This window comes from Rhynchophorus ferrugineus, unplaced genomic scaffold (assembly GCF_030347505.1).
Source record: "Rhynchophorus ferrugineus isolate W39M unplaced genomic scaffold, kcgeb_rfMv2 rfM3, whole genome shotgun sequence".
Lineage (NCBI taxonomy): Eukaryota > Metazoa > Arthropoda > Insecta > Coleoptera > Curculionidae > Rhynchophorus > Rhynchophorus ferrugineus.
The window spans coordinates 11,202,834-11,222,160 of NW_027472582.1; the positions used below are offsets into that span (position 1 = coordinate 11,202,834).

The window sequence follows — 19,327 nt, forward strand, 5'->3', positions numbered from 1 at the left end:
GATATCATGATGATGTTATTATAGTATTTACTTGATTCTTTTACATTTTATTTTCATTAAAAAATCATAAAAAGTAACTGTGTTCTGATTTTTATTTTAAAAATAATGGCTGTTTATAATAATAGGTTTTTTCCGCATTTTTAAAACATTCACCTAGATACTTTTAACATTATTTTCAAAATAAGACTTAAGAATCTTAATATCTAACTCTCATCTTTCATGGGAAAATATTTCTAAACTAAAAATAGACAAAAGTCAAAAATATTCTATGATTTTACTTATAAACAAATATTAAATACTCGTAAGATAACATGATTATCTTTCTGGTTATTTAGCTTAACACAGCTTGGTTGTACATTCTACAATTCTGCTTCTTGTAAATGTTAAATGATTACAGTATAATCTAACTTTTTCAAATACATTTTGCAATAATCTCCCTTAATCAGTATCTTGGATCAAGATGAAAGAAAAGTGAAACATTTTTTCGCCAAATTACGACTTGTTATAGTTTTACTTTGTACGATAGAAGATATAGTAGCTCCTTATCTATATTCGAAATCCATCACATAAATACAGACATAAAACTGAGTAACTCAACTAAATATTGGGGTATTCAACGTAGTAAAAAAATAATTCAATAATAAATTATTAATTTATTAATAATAAATACAATTCATAAATGTATTTCTGCGGATTAAACATAAAAATGACCTGTACATAAATTGGACCCTAATGACAACAGTATGGTATCATCTTCTACGTTAATTTTATTGGAATCTGATATTTATATCGACCATTTTCTATTACTACGTGTTTCTCTTTTTTTTTTTAAGAAATACACTTTTTTTAAAGATTAGACGCTATTATCCCATTCGTAAAATAACTGATCTAAATATCTAGTTCTATAACCGTTTTTATCTGCAAAACCAAAACCCTCTACGATAATTATCAATACGGATTTATGAATTGACATATTCTACTGCTCTCATCTGCTTTAGTTTTATATTTTATGTTATCTTTGATATTTTTATATTTACTCTTTAAAGATCTATACACAACAGCATCACAATGTATTTTTATTAGACTTTCTCGTTTTAGTTATAATACTAACATTTCATTTTTAATAATTATATTATTATTTATTTTAAAGCATTTTATGTTTATAGATCTTTAAATTTTCATCTATTAACTGCCATAAAAAGTTTATTTTAATCCTTCTATTACTATTTACATATACGAGGGTGGTCCAATCACAAACCTTTGAGGAAATATTTTAATTTAAGCAGTCCAGGAATCCAAGTTTTATATATAACTAATGTATGAAATGGTATATTTTCTTGATTCCTGTAAATATGGCTATTATTTCTTTATGACAATGTTTTTTGTAAAGATACCATTACATTACTGAATATTATTTCATACACTAAAGGTATTTTAGAATTTTAGAAAAGTAGTCTTAGAATTATAAACGTGGAACATACAGCTTTGTCATATCCAAATTTTCAATTAATATCACGTCATTCTTCGACTACTATGTTTAAAATGGTTCTGATTTTGGCTCGACAGAAACCTCACAAATTATATTATTTTATCCCGTTTGTCCTAATTTTACTGTACCTATGTAAGACAAGTACTTTTGTCCATATAAATAATAGAACATTTCTTAAACTACCCTCGTATATATATGAACGATTGAAGAACAAAGTAATAAACTTATATAAACCATATATATTATTTATCTATTAGGACACATAGATAAAGAAAAATAGCTCTCTTATATTTGCGATTCAATAAGATATTTATTATTATTATTATTATTATTATTATTATTCTTTGGTAACTACTACAACCGTCCTCTTTGGTGTTATCGTTTTCCTTTCCAATTTTCCTTCTATAAACATAAATTCTGTTCAATATTATCAACGGAGATACAAAAATAAACATTTTACAGTTATCTTAAATAAAATCAAGTTTCAATCACAACATGGGGCAATACAAACTAAATCGTATCAATGAATGTTTTAATAGATTGTTGACGAATGTATCGGTACCAGTACAGATTGCACCATGTTGTGATTAGTGCCAAATATTGCACATGTAATTGGACTGGTGTGAAGTGAAAGGTATGGTATATATTTATTTGTTTGATCTTGATTAACAAACAAAATTATAGTAATTAAAATAAAAGTATTTCTATTTGTAAAAACCGATCATTCAAGTCAGAACTTAAAAGAAACTAATATTGATATTGTATGAATGTAATAATTAAATTACAATGTATTATTATTAATTCTAAACAATAAATGGCTAACATATTTTCCAGTAATCCACTAATATTTAAATTATTGGTATAAGATCACAGTATATCATAGTTATTTAATAACTATTTGGACCTGCTGCTTTTTAGAAAATAATACATTTAATAAAAGCAATCCTTTATAAAAACACCATCAAACTATTAAGTAACTAATATATTTCAGTTGTTGTTGTTCAAACGTGGTTATACAAATAGATTTTATAAAAATCCCTTAGGTTGTTTAGTGGTGTTTCAAGCTGTAGACTTCCGCGTTAAATAACAAACTTTAAGACACGAACACTTCTTATAAAGGCCCATCGGGTTATCCAAATGAGGTTATCACTTCAAGAATTATTGAATAATAACAAAAGAAACACAAAATCAGCTCATGAGTCTTGCTTACAATCACTAACAAAATGTTAGTGTAGTAGTAGTGGTGACTCCTATCAAGGATATATAAAAATATTTTGATAACAATAGATACTTATTCTAATTAACATTTTATTAAAACACAGATGAGGCCCAAATTCAAAAAAATATTCAATGGTGGGCTCTGGATATGGATATGGGCTCTGGATGGCTGGGACATGTCCGTCGAATGAACAAAAAATTCTCGAAAACTTATGGTAAAATTGCCCCTTTAGATGGAAGATACAAAGTATTAACACCAAGACAAAAAGAAATTAAATCATTGAGGATTAAGGTAACACTATTCAAGTCCAGAAAACTCGGTAAAAGAAAATTCTGCGGCAAGTAGACGCAATTTCTGAGTAGAAGGATTGATGTTGATGTTGAATAATTATTGATACATTAGTTTTTGAAACAAATACAAGTTGTGAAGAAAATGGAGGCAATAAAGAAAAATAATTACATAAAAACAATAATATTTTTGTTAATACTGAATATAATAACAAGTAAACTATCGGCAGTAATAATACAATTCCATCGACAAATTAACCACAAATTAGAGTAAATATTCAAACAAGAATCAAATACACCTTTTTCAAAATTTTATCTTTCCAATTCCTGCCAATAGCCTGACATCTGTAAGCTTGAAGTGTTTCAAATGCGATGTTTAAGTCAAATTCTACATATTTCTTTCCGTGATCGTATTTGAAATAAGGTTATTCATTTAAGATGCGACAATCACCGCACTGTTGAGGAGCAAATTCAAAGACTGAGATTACAATGGTTTGAACAAGTCTGGCGAATGAAAGATAAACGAATTCCACACAGCGTTTTGTGGCCTTTTTGGGTGGAAGATGCAGCGAATAGCTCCGAAAGAGACATGAATCAAGATATGATAAATAGAAGACTAACAATCAACGACTGCAGCGAGATTAAGTAGAGAACATTCTAAATCCTGTGGCATCAATATTAGCGTATTGGTTGAAAAGAATTCTCTCCGAAAGCCTGCTATGACTATGAATTGATGACGATGAAATCCTTGATTCCTTATTAGAAATTCTTACCTAGAAATTTGAAACAACCGGGTGTTTTTCATGTGTCGTGCATACGGTAGACCAAATCTGATCATTACACTTACGTACAATCCAAACTAGGATGAAATTAAAATTTTGTTGTTAGCAGGTCAAACATCAATGCGTCATCATGACATCACTGCACGTGTATTCAAATATAAATTAAAATAGTTGATTACACATGAAAAATGACGTTCGAACAGGACAATCAATAATTACCACCTGTAGCATATTGATATTTAAGTTGATATATTTTTAAGAACTACAGAAATACTTTTATCTTAACAGTCATATATACCATACACCATACAACGTGTGTTATTTAAACTCTAAAGACAACAGTCCAAAACAAAAAAGACTAAACATATCTTTCATAGGTTCAGACCTATCTCGGCTTCACCCACTATTATACGGCGCTTTCGTGCGGCGGTTTACTCATAACGACAATGTCCGACGGGTACACGTACTTTTTCCTTCTGACGAAATTTGGCGAAGGCGTCCTATCACTCGCACTATTGCTCAACCCACTCAACAGAGGCAGAGCCTCCGTCTTCGAAAAGCATTGTTCGTCGCTCGCGGCGGCCTCGCTCGGCCTCTCCTCCGGTTCTGTCCGTTTGCCCTTCGACAAGATCGTTTTAATGGGGACCGCCGAACTGATCGTGGTCGGTATCGGGGGCAGTTTGGGCAGGTCCGCCTGCTTCTTGTTCCTGCTGCGGAACAGGCGCCACCTCACCGGCGGCGAGTAGCTCGCCTCGCAGATGGTGTCGACGGTGATGACCTGGGGGTTAAAAGTGACATTTTTAGTGGTGTCTGAGGGGGTGCGGCAGACGCTGCCTGAGTCGACTGAGGAACTGGCTTTGCTGGATGGGTGGAATTGGATGGAACGGTGCTCGTCGTCCATGCTGAGGTCTATGGCGAGGTTGGATAAGATATCGGGGTCCAGTTCTTGGGGAGAACCAGGTGAGAGTATCTAAAAATGTCGTAAATATTTTTTTTGCTTCGGGTCGAAAGGAAACTCGACGTTCAGACGAAATGTATACTTGATGCTATGGAAGAATTCATTAAAATCGTTTATTAAAATTTTAGTTCGAAATTGCATATAGACAGTGTAATATATAATAACAGGTCAATTGAAAAGTCCCCGGAATTCCAAAATAAAACAAATTCTTTTACCATAATTAGTTTCTTTTGTTCAACATAATACCTTCAAGGGTGATCATACAAATAACACTGATTCATCGCGATTCAACATAACATCTAACATATATTCAACATAACACTGATTATCGCGACCCTCCAACTTTTCGATACTATTTTTGTAGTACGATTTGTCCTTTGCTTCAAAATAGGCCTTTGTTTCGGCGATCATCTCTTCATTCGACGAAAATTTCTTCCCAGCGAGCATTCTTTTGAGATCTGAAAACAGGAAATAGTCGCTGGGGGGCAGATCTCGAGAATACGGTGGATGAGGAAGCAATTCGAAACCCAATTCATGAATTTTTGTCATCGTGTTCACTGACTGATGACACGGTGCACCATCTTGATGAAGCAGCACTTTCTTTCTCTTCAAATGCGGCCGTTTTTCGGCCATTTAGTCCTTGAAATGGTCCAATCACGCTATTGATGTTGATGGTCCTTCCTTTTTCAAGGTAGTCAATGAAAATTATTCCATGCGCATCCCAAAATACAGACGCCATAACCTTGCCAGCCGACTGTTGCGTTATTCCACGCTTTGGGTTCATCGTGTGCAGTCCACTCGGATAACTGTCGATTGGACTTCGGAGTGAAATGATGGAACCATGTTTCATCCATTATCACATATCGACGCAAAAACTCGGGTTTATTACGCTTGATCATCTTCAAACACTGCTCCGAACCATCAACTCGTCGTTGTTTTTGTTTAAAAGTGAGGTAGCGCGGCACCCTCTTTGCGCAAAGTTTTCTCATACCCAAATATTCGTGAATGATATGATGTACACGTTCAGATGATATCTCTAGAGTGTCTGCTATTTCATTCACTTTCAATTTAAGATCATTCAAAATCATTTTGAGGATTTTTAAAATATTTTCGTCGGTAGCAACCTCTTTTGGGCGTTCACTGCGTCCACCGTTTTCGGTGCTCATTTCACCACGTCTAAACCTAGCATATCAATCCTTGATGGTTGCTTTTCCTGGGGCAGTGTCCGGAAACTCGTCATCAAGCCAAGTTTTTGCTTCAACTGTATTTTTTCCCTTCAAAAAGCGATATTTTATCAACACGCGAAATTCCTTTTTATCCATTTTTTTCACAATAACAAAAGTTGTTTCACTCTAAATACTATAATTCACAAACTAATGATCCGACATCAAATTTATACACGCATCTTTTGAGGGTTAGGGCTAACTATAAAACATATAGATTAATTTCTAGTAGCGCCATCTATGTGTAGCGCCGGGGACATTTCAATTAACCTGTTAATATATCTTCGTTCCTATTTATAGACATGTATTTTTGGTGGTATAAAATAAATCATTGAATAAAATTTTAGCTTTTAACAAGCATTATGATCATAGAACTAAATTAATTATGAGGCCTATGAATTAATTTTAAAGGATTTGCACATGATGGTGTACTGTGTATTAAATCGCATCGGGTATATTTGTAACCAAGTTTGTGTTTGCAGCCTCACTGAAAGACTTCTCTTTTCAGTATACGCTATTTCAGTAATTTCGTCGAAATGTGAACAAAAACATTTTTCAGTACGTTGGAAATGTTTATACTTTGTGAAGCACATGGCAGCCGTTCTCCATGAATTTCAATATATAAATACTGGTATTGACATTTGAAAGTGGTAATATTCACACCGACGACATTTGAAGCATTACTCGATGATAATCTGTATAAAAAACAAAAAGGATATGCATAAGAATTGGGAGTGTAACGAAATAACCATTTTCAATCACTTGAAGAACATGGGGATGATCCAAAAGCATAACATTGAAAGGCGTTTGGTCATGTGGCATCGTATTATCATTTGTGATGAAAAATGGACCTATTACGATAATATAAATCTAAAAAAATCCAAATTGGGATCCAATTGTTTATGAAATGTGGCTCCAAACTAATGCTCCTTGTTTCCAAATCTCACTACCAAATTGGAAAGAGAGAAATTGGAGAGTGAGAAGAAAAAGTATCTTTAATTTGAAGAAATCTATAGTTGATGAGTATCAGTACGATTTAATGAATTACGAGCTAATAAGACCAAATAAAATTGTTGCTACAGATCTCTGCTGAGGCCAATTAAACAAATTGAACAGCTATTATTGCAAAAAAGGTTATAGATAGTGTATAACAGATATAAAATCACGATGCAAGAGTTTAGATGAAAACAACTGCAAACTCTCAAAGGACTTTCAGACAACTTAACAATTGGTCAATACACTCTTTTCAGACAATCTCGAACCGATTCAACATCGAGATTTATCACACAAAAAACTGTTACTACATATATCTACCAAAATCAATAGAATGTAACAGGCATAAAGTCAATATTTGCATCTCAACTGGATCGCACGTTGCGAGAGTTGTGAGGGTTTGTGTTTTGATAGGACCAGTGTACTCACCAGTTAGAACGCCTTCTAGCTACCAATTGTTCAGATCGATGTACCATGGCTTGGCTGACACACGTTATCGTGATGTTTCCAGAAAAATGGGAAAAACTTGCAGATAATATATATTATATCAATATTTCTCAATTAAAGTTGAATATATGCAAGCACCTAATATATGGTTACAAATTGATATCAAATTTAAGCAGTCTAATATAACTAATATGGTTACAGTATGATGAATATTTATTTGGAAAGAGCCGGTTATATCCGTCAGCCAAACCTGAAAACTTCAGGAAGGTCATCAGCCTTTCAGTTAGCTCCCCAATAGCTTACTTATAATGAACTAAATGAAAAAAGCTTAAGTGGTACATTTAAGCCCCAAATTAAAGAACAGTGAATTTAACATCGAAGACAAGAAACATAGTAAAAAGTCAAATCTGTACGAAGACCCAGAATGGTAAGTTCGAACAGAACGAAACCTTGGAAAATCGCTGTATTGTGATATATTTAAGTTAAACATTGAACTAAACGACAATTGCAATTAAATAACTATGTCTAGTTGAATTTTGCCAAATCTATATATTCATAAAATATACTTGGGATAGTATTCGCTAGATTTTGTTCTTTCTGATTGCTACTATCTGATCTATCTGAGTTACAGTTGGTGTATGATCCCAAAAAAATGCTTCCAGAAAAATGGGAATAACTACCAGTTCAACAGAACTAATTTGTACAGCTAATGTTATATATTTTCTAAATATAAGTTAGCTTACATTTTTATGCAATCCGAATTATCATAGCATAAGATACTTTTCGACCGAACTCAATCTGCAAACAACAGCCCAAATGCTAACCTGCGGATATATTGGCGTCGTGGGGGAACTGCCAAAATAACCAGGAGGCGGGCTTCCTTCTGCCAACAGGTCCGAATGCATTTCCAAAATATTCGAGTCCGAGTTGAAGAATTCCTTGCATCCAGCGCTAGTTAATACGTTGTCAAGGATATCTTCGGCGGACTGAAATTCACTACCGCTAGATGTCCGTCCGTCTCTAAGTGATCTGAAACAGTTATATTTGCATATTGGATTGGCATTAAAATAACTTTAATTATCATTTATTTAATGAAGCTCTTTCAACAGAAAGATATGTTTAGAAGATTTTATTGAAAATTGGTCAATTTACACTGTTGTTGGTGATCAGCTGCAACCGTTCTTCCAGACAATTTCGATCTCCAACATGTCGATTTCGATACAGAAGCTGATAAGAAATTCGTTTACCTTTTGTACGACAGTAAAGTTCATACCATTCCAATCTGCGTTCCTAGACTTGGTCCTCAACTGTGCGCTAATTGATTGTCTTAAACGAATGACTTTGGAAAACCTCAAGCTTACAGATATCACAATGCAACAGTGTCCACAGGTTGATGCGTAATTATGAGAATCATATTTTGCCTTTCCCATAAGCATCATCTTAGAAAATCAAAATCTCCTTCAACTTAGCCGATTTGCCTTATTTCTCTAGTACAGATCACAAATATTTGAACTCCTGCACTTGCCCTATTTGGACCCTGTAGAAATTTATTATAGCAGACTGTATTTTCATCAATTCTCAGATCATATGGCGCTGCAATGCAAACTCTATGATACAGAATGCTAGAAGTCTTAAAATCTGTATAAGCGAATATAGCACTATCAGCTCGGTCAAGAAGCTTCTAGCACCATATTTAACACCCAGTCTCTTTTTAAAAATCCATAGACTACCACAGTGTGAAAATCTTATCTGCACAATTGCAATTATACAATAGGCAATATTTTCAATAATAGGCTCACGACAAGCAAATAATTAACTATAAAAAAACGTTAAGAAAAAAAACCTACAATCTATCCAAAGAAGCAGTGATCTCACGTCATCAAGATGCATAATGTATTGCCTGTTGCAATTTGTAAATTCGTTTTAATACCAGACAGTACCTTCCTTCTCATTGTATTCAAGTTAAAGAAGAGATACGATGTTGTCCGATGAGTTCGAAAACGTAAACAAATCAGCATGCAAAAGTCGTTGATAAAAGGTTTTAGACAGGCAAGCATTATTTTGGCGCTTTGCTTGTTTTGATAAAGTTCAAATCTGCCAAATAAATAGTCGAGGACAAATAAATAGTCACTAAAATACAGATTACGTCTCTAATCAACAACTGCGAACAAAAACGAGATAAAAGGGGCCTGTTCTTACCAGTAAAATGCGTTAGAGAGGTAAGTATTGATTCCATTAAATATTGAGCTCCTGATGTTTTATTAGAAATATGTTTATTGTGTTGGATAAGTAGAAAGGATTGTCTACAATAACACCTTACGGTTTAGATCAATTCCATCAGATACATAGAAGGAGAAATTGACAAATGATGGAATTGTTAACTAGTGTTAGATTGGAAATTAACAGCAAAGTTATTGACTTGAATAGTGAGTGAAGAATGTGACAGTGAGTAAATGAAACTTTCTGAATGAGAGATTATGATTCATTGCTGAAAATACCAAGACAAGACAGGTGAGTATATAATTAATATAATATAACTATAGTATACACAAGTCGTTTAGAAAAGAGTTCAATGTAAATATAATAAAATAAATCTAACCTACCAACTATTGTGGCTGTTTAATTAACTGTAGTTTAAGCCCTTGGATAATATATGCATTAAATGTACTATAATGTTAAAATAAATTATACTTTATAATATTTCTGTTTTATTATTTTATTTATATTAGAATATTGTTATATATCAAAGCTAAAATAAACTAAATGTCAAAGTTAAATACGGTAACACTGCGACATGTTAACCTCATAGATTAGAGAGATGACGTGAGTTCAGTGCTACTTTGAATAGGCTATTAAAAAAAAAACATAAAAAAAGCTTATAATACTTACACTACTTCCAAAGTGTTCTTCTGCGAGTTTCCCGCATCTTGTCTAGATGACGTGCTGCAACATTTATTATTACTAGAAGCCGATTCGAAGCTGAGGTTGCTACTCGAAGAACTCTCTATGTTATTGTTCACTATTAACCTAGGAAATACTCGGCATTTTTCGAAATTTCTAATATTACGTATGTCATCCGCACAGGTACTCAAGCTGCCGATGATTTTCGGGGTACGTCTCATCACCTTAAAATGTAAAACACTTAATAAAATAGGTATATTATTATGTAAATACATTTTCGACAAAACAAAAACACTTCGTATGTTTTTAGATTAGTAATCTTCAAAAAGAAATCCCTACAAAAACGAAAATCTAACTGGATGATATCTTAATATGACTTTAGTAAGTAATTATTTTTATAAGATTAAAAACTGACTTCAAAGTTTCATGAACCTTCATGCAATTCCAGATTGACAAAGAAAAGGCGTTTTTTGTTCAAAATTGGCTTCATTGAATCATTCCAGCGTCACTCAAACATTTAAAACAACTTTTGCAGAACGATTTATCGTTTGCCTCAAAATAGAACTATCGTAAGTTGCTGTCCACTCAGATAACGATAGTTTTGATTTCGGTTTGTTACGTTTAAACATGCCAAACACTGCTCATAACCATCAACACGTTATTGTTTTTCGTCGACAGTAAGCAAACGCGGCACCCACTTTGAACAAACATTTCTAATAATCAAATCATCATACAATATAAAACCAATACGTCCTTTTGATATCTTTACGATGTTAGCTAACCCACGCAACTTCACTTTTCGATCATTCAAAACGATTTTCTGGATTCTTTTGATGTTTTCTAGTGTTACCACCTCATTTGGACGTCTACTCTGTTCTGTATCATCGGTGTCTCTACGATCACGTTCCTTATAACACTTTTCAAGCCAAAGTAGTGTCACTCGTAACACAATAACTCACAAACTTATGATTAAAATATCGTGAAATTTTAACAGCTTTCTTTTGAAGATCAGTACTAACTGCGAAAACGATGAATGTAATAAAACTAGCGCCATCTATATATTGGGTCCGGGAGTTTTCAGCCCATGTGTTACATGACTGAGTACTATTGTATATTAAAATATTGATAAACATGTTTATTAATTTATAATAATAATAACGTTTACGAAAATAAATTGGAATAAAATATCATGATAATCATCAAGAAACCATAAAAAATTACTAATCTATAAAAATAGTTAACTTACTTTTGGAGTAGCACATATATCTACTACTACGCTAGTAGCTACTAAGCTTGTTCTGGAACTAATACTGGAGAGTTCTGATAAACTCTCAGGGCTAGCTAGAGGAGCTAGACCCAGCCAATCGTCATGTATTAAGTCGATTTTTGGAACCAAGTTCAGGCTTAGGCTTTTCGTAATGGAAGGTGGTTCTTCGTGCTAAAATATAAACAAAGCGTTAATCAATAAGGCAACATAATTTATTTATTTAAAATGAATGCGAATGCTTGAAAATAACAATGAAATGACCTGATATTTTTCCATTAAATTCTAAACAAACAAAATCAATATAGTGGTAAGTGATTAAGTTTTAAAATCAGAAACAAGATAACAAATATTCGAAAAATAAAACTTCCATTGTCAAGTAAAAAGAACTTGTCAAGCTATATTATCTTTTTTTACATATTTTCAGCAATTCTTTAATTTCAAAACAAGAGTAACTCTTCCCTCATTGTATTGATGCAATACCCTATTTACAAGTCAAGATCAGGAAAACACTTTCCAGTCGAAAACAAATCGATCCAGCCTTATTTAAAATCTTTATTTCAGATCTGCCGAGAAAAGAGCACATTGACGTCGCGTTTTACGTTGACGAAACTGTTTTCTTCACGACCGCCAGGTTCGAAGTTACAATTCATGAACGTTTACAGAAGCAGCTCGATCGTGCGGTCAAGTAGTTCAAATTCTGCAGGTTGCAAATCAACACCCTAAAAACCGAGGCCATCATTTTCCAAAAGAAGCGTTACGAACTGCGCGTCTCGCAACTTAAGATCGATACCATAACAATTCCATGACTGGATAACGTCACGTACCTAGGTCTCCATTTCGACCGACGGTTCAGTTGGCATTCCCAAGTCCAGAAAGAAATCCAGAAAGGTTAGGGGATAGCATAGACTTTCCATCTCCATCAAATGCTTATTTTACAAGATGTTAATTCGGTCCGTACTCTTCTAAGGATCTAATGTCTACTTCAAGTTTGTTATACTCAACTAGGTGAAACGGCTTCAATTTTTCCAAAATAAACTCAGGAGAATTTTAAACGCTCAATGGTTTGTCAGAAATAGTCAAATTCATAGGGAAACTGACACTCCGGAAATAAAGCATTTCGTATCTCAATAATTCCACAAACAACAACTCAGCTCAAGTTCTTCTGAAAACCCGCTTGTTGGGAACTGGTCGACATGCTTAGCACCACCTCCCCTCCCCCCATACGAGAGTATCCAGTGGTGTGTTGACTCAAGTTCGCGAATCAATAGAATAGCCCTCGTGCCCAATAACGGCTGCCTGATCAGCGGGTGCCATATCCGCAAAGTTAATGCAGTAGCAGTAGCTATCCACAGGGGCCAACTGTGAGGCGGTTTCGGTTTAATATATTGGTAAGCCCAGAGGCAGTCCTACATTACCTGGTCCAACTTGTCACCCCAGCGACCAAATATGCGTCATGCATTCCACCGCCTGGTTTTAGGACAGAAAAAATCCTATTCATTAAGACCTTACCACCAAAATAAATCACGCTTAATAGTTTATAAATAGTATTAATGAATGATCATGAGTTATGAAAATTGATAGAGATTTCAATAGTATTTTAACAAAAACTATACAATTTAATTATCAGGTCAACAATGATCAGACATATACTGCTGTCGTCAAACATAGAGACTTTTGATTGTTCATCTCATTTAAATTAATCTAACCTAGACATCTCAATTGCATTTATGTCATAGTTTTTTACACTTTTAACTGTTACTGTTGACAGATTACAGTAGCGTTCAGTTCACCTTCGTCAAAGACAACTGCTGACTCTTGAATGAGGCATCCGACTGGTTGCTCCTGATGGAAATGTTGAAGCCGGACGCCGGATGACGAAAAGACACTGGAGAAGGATGACTTTTGGTCGAATAGTAGCCGTTCGTATAGGAGGAGTTGCTAGAGGGACTCTGTAAGGACGTAAAGCTAGTTTCTAAAAATAAATTCGGATTAGATGACGCTGAGAAATAATTGGTGGTCGAGTCTGTCGTTGATGACGATCGATGTGGCTTCTTTGGACCCGTGGTCGTTACAACCTGGAAAAGAAACCGGACATGATTAAATTCAATCGAACGTAAATATTTATTAAGGTCTTCGAACTGAATTACTTAAAAGAACCAAAAAATCATTTTTGTTGAATTAGACAAGTATAAGAATCCAGAAAAATGTATTACTCCTTTAAAAATATATTTTACCTATTACCTTTTACAAGGAATATTTTATTCTGAATCAATTGTTTAACGTGGGCTCGAACCAAGGTCTTCGACAACAAGCTTCAACGACTGGCAAGTTACTAATCTAAAAACTATTCCAAAAGATATCTGTTGCTACTCACAAGACTGAGATGGTTTTTCTTTGTTGAAGTTTGTTGAGTTTTAAACATTCCTATACATAGTCATTAACATAAATTAATACCCATGAGTGACCACTATAATAACAAACCGGTAAAATAACACTAAGGAAACAATAGTGAATATAATATACGGTCTATTCAATAATACAGTGAACTCGCGTCATATAAATTTATGACGCTAAAATGTCCGCAATGTTCATTTTGGTTTTGATATACAACAACATTTTAAAAGAGAAGAGATGTGAGGAATACATTAAAACACGTGTAGGATATGAAAATTACATATATACGTAAATTTTACAAAAACTGGCAACGTCGCAAAATAATGTTTGGCAGAATTGTCGATAAGTACACGTGTCCTAAAAACATATTCATTCCAAATTAGCAGTTTATATAATATAGTTATATATTAACAATTGTGAACAATAAATGTTCACAGTAGTAACCAAACAATTTTATGATTTTTTGGTTCTGTTTTCACTATTTTAAAACTGGATTAATCATATTACGGAATAATATTAATAATAATTCTTCAAATATTTCCACCTGTTTTGTGACAAAACAAAAACATGCCTAAAATGGAACACTTTAGACAATCAAGTGTGCTGCATGCCTCATGCGTAATACCAGTATTTTACTTACATACTATCTAGGATCACGATCACCTTAATATAAAACCGGAAGGGGAACATAATATCGGCTACAGAAATGTTTAAAAGCACAAAAAAGTAAATGCTAGAAGAGAACAATGTGTGTTAGGTGAGGTGGTGTATATGGTTAGGTCTGTGTGTCAACTAAACTGTAGGTTACTATTTTACCAGCAATAAAATGCGCATATGGGGGCTGTGAATTAATTTCAAAGGAGTTTATTGTCAATTCAAAAGGCGCCATTAAAATCAAATTGATTGAAATCAATTGAAAAATTACAGTATACACAATATACAGATTTGTGACATTTTATTACAGGTGAAGAGATTATATGTATGGCCTTGACAGCAATATTACTGTTAGATGGCATCTGACGTTTTCATTGGAAACTTGATATTGTTGAATATAACGTTATTCGGAACATTTTGTAATTTGAGCAAGTGCAGTTTATATTGTTTCCTATATTGAAACACAACAGAATAACAATGTCATACTTGATCGGCCAAAATAACGACTTGGTGGGGATCATCTGCCGTACAGCCCTAACTGGATACCCGATAATTATTTTATTCAAACACATTAAAAATAAATTACTCGATTAATTATTTTCGATAAATGAAGAAACTTTTGATGTGTCTAAAACGTTTATAATATATTACCTCAATGTTGTGGAAAAGGTGGTACGAAAATTTGTGCCAGCTCGTGGAAAAGAGCATTGATTTTCATAAAGAATATTTGACAAACAGTACATTCAAATATCGATCATCCCTGTTTGTTTTTTACATATTAGGCCAGTAAAACATATGACAACTCTCGTATAAAATATTAGGGTGTTTTCGAAGCTTACCATAGCTAGTGAAACTTGAAATAAATATATCTTCTTTTCGAAAACTTTTTCGTCCACTGTATAATTATGATATGTGATACAAGTAACCACCCCAACACCATATCAATAACTTATATTCCTTAAAATTAATTCACAATTAAAACAAACAAAATTAACTAGTACCTTAGAGAAATCTGTTAAGAAGAATGCATTTTATTTTTAGTCAATTTAAATGAAGAATAAAGGAGTTTAAATAAAAATATTTCAGAGGATAACATAAGAGAACACTGAAAAAATATTTCTTCTTTTACATAATATTGAAATATTATATTAATATTTCATTTTATCAATACCTCTATTTTTAATTATACTCTACAAAAGCTGATATGGTTTAATTTCAATTGTAATATTCTGCTAATATTTAAATCATATTATCTCATGATACCTCTATAATTCTTATTATAACAATGAATTAATGAAGAACAGTAGCTTGACAAATTTCCTACAAAAATTAATCTATGAGACGTATTCTAAAAGGATAAATTTAACCTATAAAATGCTTATGGAAAATCCATGACCGCTTATGGAAGTTTTAATCATAAAATACATTTAATTGTGAACATGGATTTCCATTGTATAAGTTGTAGGGTGTGTAGAAGGTTAAGTTTGTAAATGCATACATTGAATGATTTCAAGTACTTTTCTTATATCTTCATGAAAGATTTGTATGCACAGAGATTATTGTAATTGTTCATGGATATTTGTGGCGTCAAAATATTGCAATGTTGCCGCATCAACTGTGATTTTTAGTTCAGTTTGGCTTTGACATATAACAATATTGTAGTTTAAATAAAATAATTGAACAAAAATGCTATCAAATTCCCTTCAAGGGTGTTTATAGCAACCCTCCAACTTTTCGATGCCATTTTTGTAGTACAATTTGTCCTTTGCTTCAAAATAGGCCTCAGTTTCAGTAGGATATTAAATAAAATAAGTCCCTACAATTTTATTGAAAATGTTTTTACCGGGTTAGATTCATCCAAGAAAATCCATCTACATACAAAGTGGGTGACGAAACTTGACCATCTTACGACGAATATACGAAATGTATAAAAACAGTATGTACACAAACTATTTTATCGATATAAACATAATTTAATAAAATATTTTGGAGAAAATTGTCTGTCTGGACAGTATACATAAAAGATTTAGGGACATGCAGCTTTTTGAAGGATGTAAGACATCCTTTCATGCACTCTTACGGGGCATAGGTTTAAATGGTGTAAAGATAACCCTCGAAAAGGCTTAATGGAACTTCCAGACATTGCCTTAAAAAGAATTAAATTTTTAAAGACATAAAATAAGACCAAGGAAGATAAACTATTTGAATTTGTGTATCTTGATGAAACTTGAATATTTCAAAATGGTTTATTGTGGCACTATTGGCAAGATAGTAACAAAAAAATTGAAAAGACAACAAAAATTGATGGAAAAAGGTAAAAGTTACAATAGCATTCAATTAGGTTTTGTTGGTCATTATATTTATTAATAATTAATTGCAGACAAATTGCTGGCGGAGAAGGATATTCCATTTAAAACAATTTGGATATGTGGAAGGAAGCATAACACAAATATCCATGACGCATTACTAAAAAAACTTTGAATATACTATATAATGTGAGTCTATATTTTAAAATGAATATTAAAATACTTAAATCTTGAACATTTTCGATTAATTATTTTTTAATTTTTTACAATATGAACTTATACAGTGACAGTAACTTATTGCCTTGAAAACCTATTGTTTATTAATGACTCATCGGCCCTTTATTTGTATTGAAATCATTCAACATTATCATCTAAATGTTAGTATAAAAACTGTCTCTAATTTGTTAAACAAAATAACAATGGAAATAACAGATGCTAGATGGAAACCGTCACCAAAAGCCAAGATAAGAAAAAATAATGAGAAACGGTGAATTATGTGTACTCTACCTGGTATCTGAAGGTGGAGGCCTGAGATCGAAAGCCGAAGATTCGGCCCTGTCTACATCCAGCGGATGGTGATGTGGGCTCTTGTCCACCTGTCACACACTGCCAATCAGACACCACACGTCAGCACGAGCAGTGACATGCTGGTGCAACATTATTACCACAAGAACAAAAATAAAACGATGTGAAATAATGGGAAATAGCTCAGAAAGAAACCACGTATATAGTTTATACAAAAGTATAGTTAGGTGCATAAAGAAGAAATCCATGTTTTTCATACTGTATAGATTTACTTCCCTGCCAAGTCGGTCGTCGGTCCAGCTCTTAAGAATTTTATTCAGATTTAGCATCAGCTCATTACCTCAGCAGTATCAATATTCCTCTTCAGCATGTATTGAATTTGATTTTATTAGTCTGGCAAAGTTATTTTCACTATTGATACTATTTACAATGTATGTAAAAAAGATTTTTTTAGATCTGAAGTAACATTCAGGCCTTACAAAATTGCTTTTTTAGATTTTCAGCTTCTTGTGAAAGATTCATAATAATTTAAACAGCTTTCATGCTCTTTAAAAATGGCCTACTGTGTAATATTTATATTGTAGTGTATAATTTTCATCCTACAAAAAACAACTATCATTGTGTACAATTTATTTAATTGTTGTCAGGCAGTGATAATTTTAGTAAACATCCCTATAATTTTATTATTTAATCCAAAAATGGATATTAGATCATTAAGAGAGTAAAATTGAATCAATGACAATCGGAACAATGAGATCAGTCTGAGCAACACTCAAAAATATAGTGAGACTATATGGGTATATTAAATTTTGTGTGTTGTCTTACTTTTTATCAATTTAAATTCTGATAGTCGATATTTAAACAGAATCTTCTGTGCATTAAGGGTCGAAACTTCTAAAACGTAGATTACTTTTTCACGCACCTAATTTTAATAAAAGTTTATTTACAGGAAGGATATAAACAAACTGTCTTTTTCATGTTCTTGTAAACATTTTAAAGTATTCCACATACTTCACTAGGCCTACAGTGAAAATAATTGAAAAACAAATTAATTAATCAGATTTTATTAATACACGCACACAAAAGAACAAACGAAAGAAGTAACTTAACATCTAGGATAAATAAATAAAGTAAGAAAGAACAATCAGCGAAAATAAATCAGTAAATGTACAATTAAAGAAAATATAAAGTAAATAAATATGCAAAAGATACAAAAATAGGAAAGATAGATAATACACTTAATGCTAATTATTAAATAAGCATAAATTAAACAATATTAATTAAACAAGAGTAGGTCTATGCTACTTTTAATAAAGCATGCCTAAATTCTTTGGAAAAAATATTATCTGTTAACCATTACTATCAGTTTTAAATGCTATAACATACACTTTCGTTGGATGTTAACAAATAACATAATTTTTCTGGGTAACTATCAATATAATTCAGCTCAATTCAACTGCAGTAGAAGTGTTAGGACCGTGCGGGTGATCAGGACGTACCTTATTCAGAGCTTCTAGTACTTTATCCGGCATGTGGTCTTGAATCATGACTGGAGATATCAGGACTTCGTCGAAATCTGTATTGGAAGCCCATAAAGCCTGGTAAACTGGTTCTTTCTTCGATAGAGCTTGTCTAAAAGATAAAATCAGATACAATTTCGATTAAAAATGCCCTATAAGATTATTAAATACTTTTTGGTTATTTTTTTAAAACTATAAAACGATATTCTATTGTTGTTTCGATTGTTTTGTCATATTTTGGTGCCATGTATATTTTGTTTATTCTGGTAAAAATATACAAATATTTGTTTTATGAACAAGAAAAAATAATTTCCAGTTAGTTGGTTTCCAACTCGTAGAGTGAAATTTGTTAGTTGGAAAAT

General features: G+C 32.6%; 1 protein-coding gene across 1 annotated transcript in view; it reads right to left on the minus strand.

Moving 5' to 3' along the window:
• Positions 1-633: 633 nt before the first annotated feature.
• inaE (inactivation no afterpotential E) overlaps positions 634-19,327 on the minus strand; it is a 185,737-nt gene continuing 167,043 nt past the window's right edge. The window contains exons 12-17 of the mRNA XM_076400030.1: positions 18,945-19,077; positions 13,357-13,641; positions 11,546-11,737; positions 10,288-10,523; positions 8,223-8,427; positions 634-4,747 (exon numbers count right to left, since the gene is read on the minus strand). Of these exons, the coding sequence (XP_076256145.1) occupies positions 4,184-4,747; positions 8,223-8,427; positions 10,288-10,523; positions 11,546-11,737; positions 13,357-13,641; positions 18,945-19,077 (1,615 nt within the window). The 3' untranslated portion in view covers positions 634-4,183. The remainder of the gene's footprint in view (positions 4,748-8,222; positions 8,428-10,287; positions 10,524-11,545; positions 11,738-13,356; positions 13,642-18,944; positions 19,078-19,327) is intronic.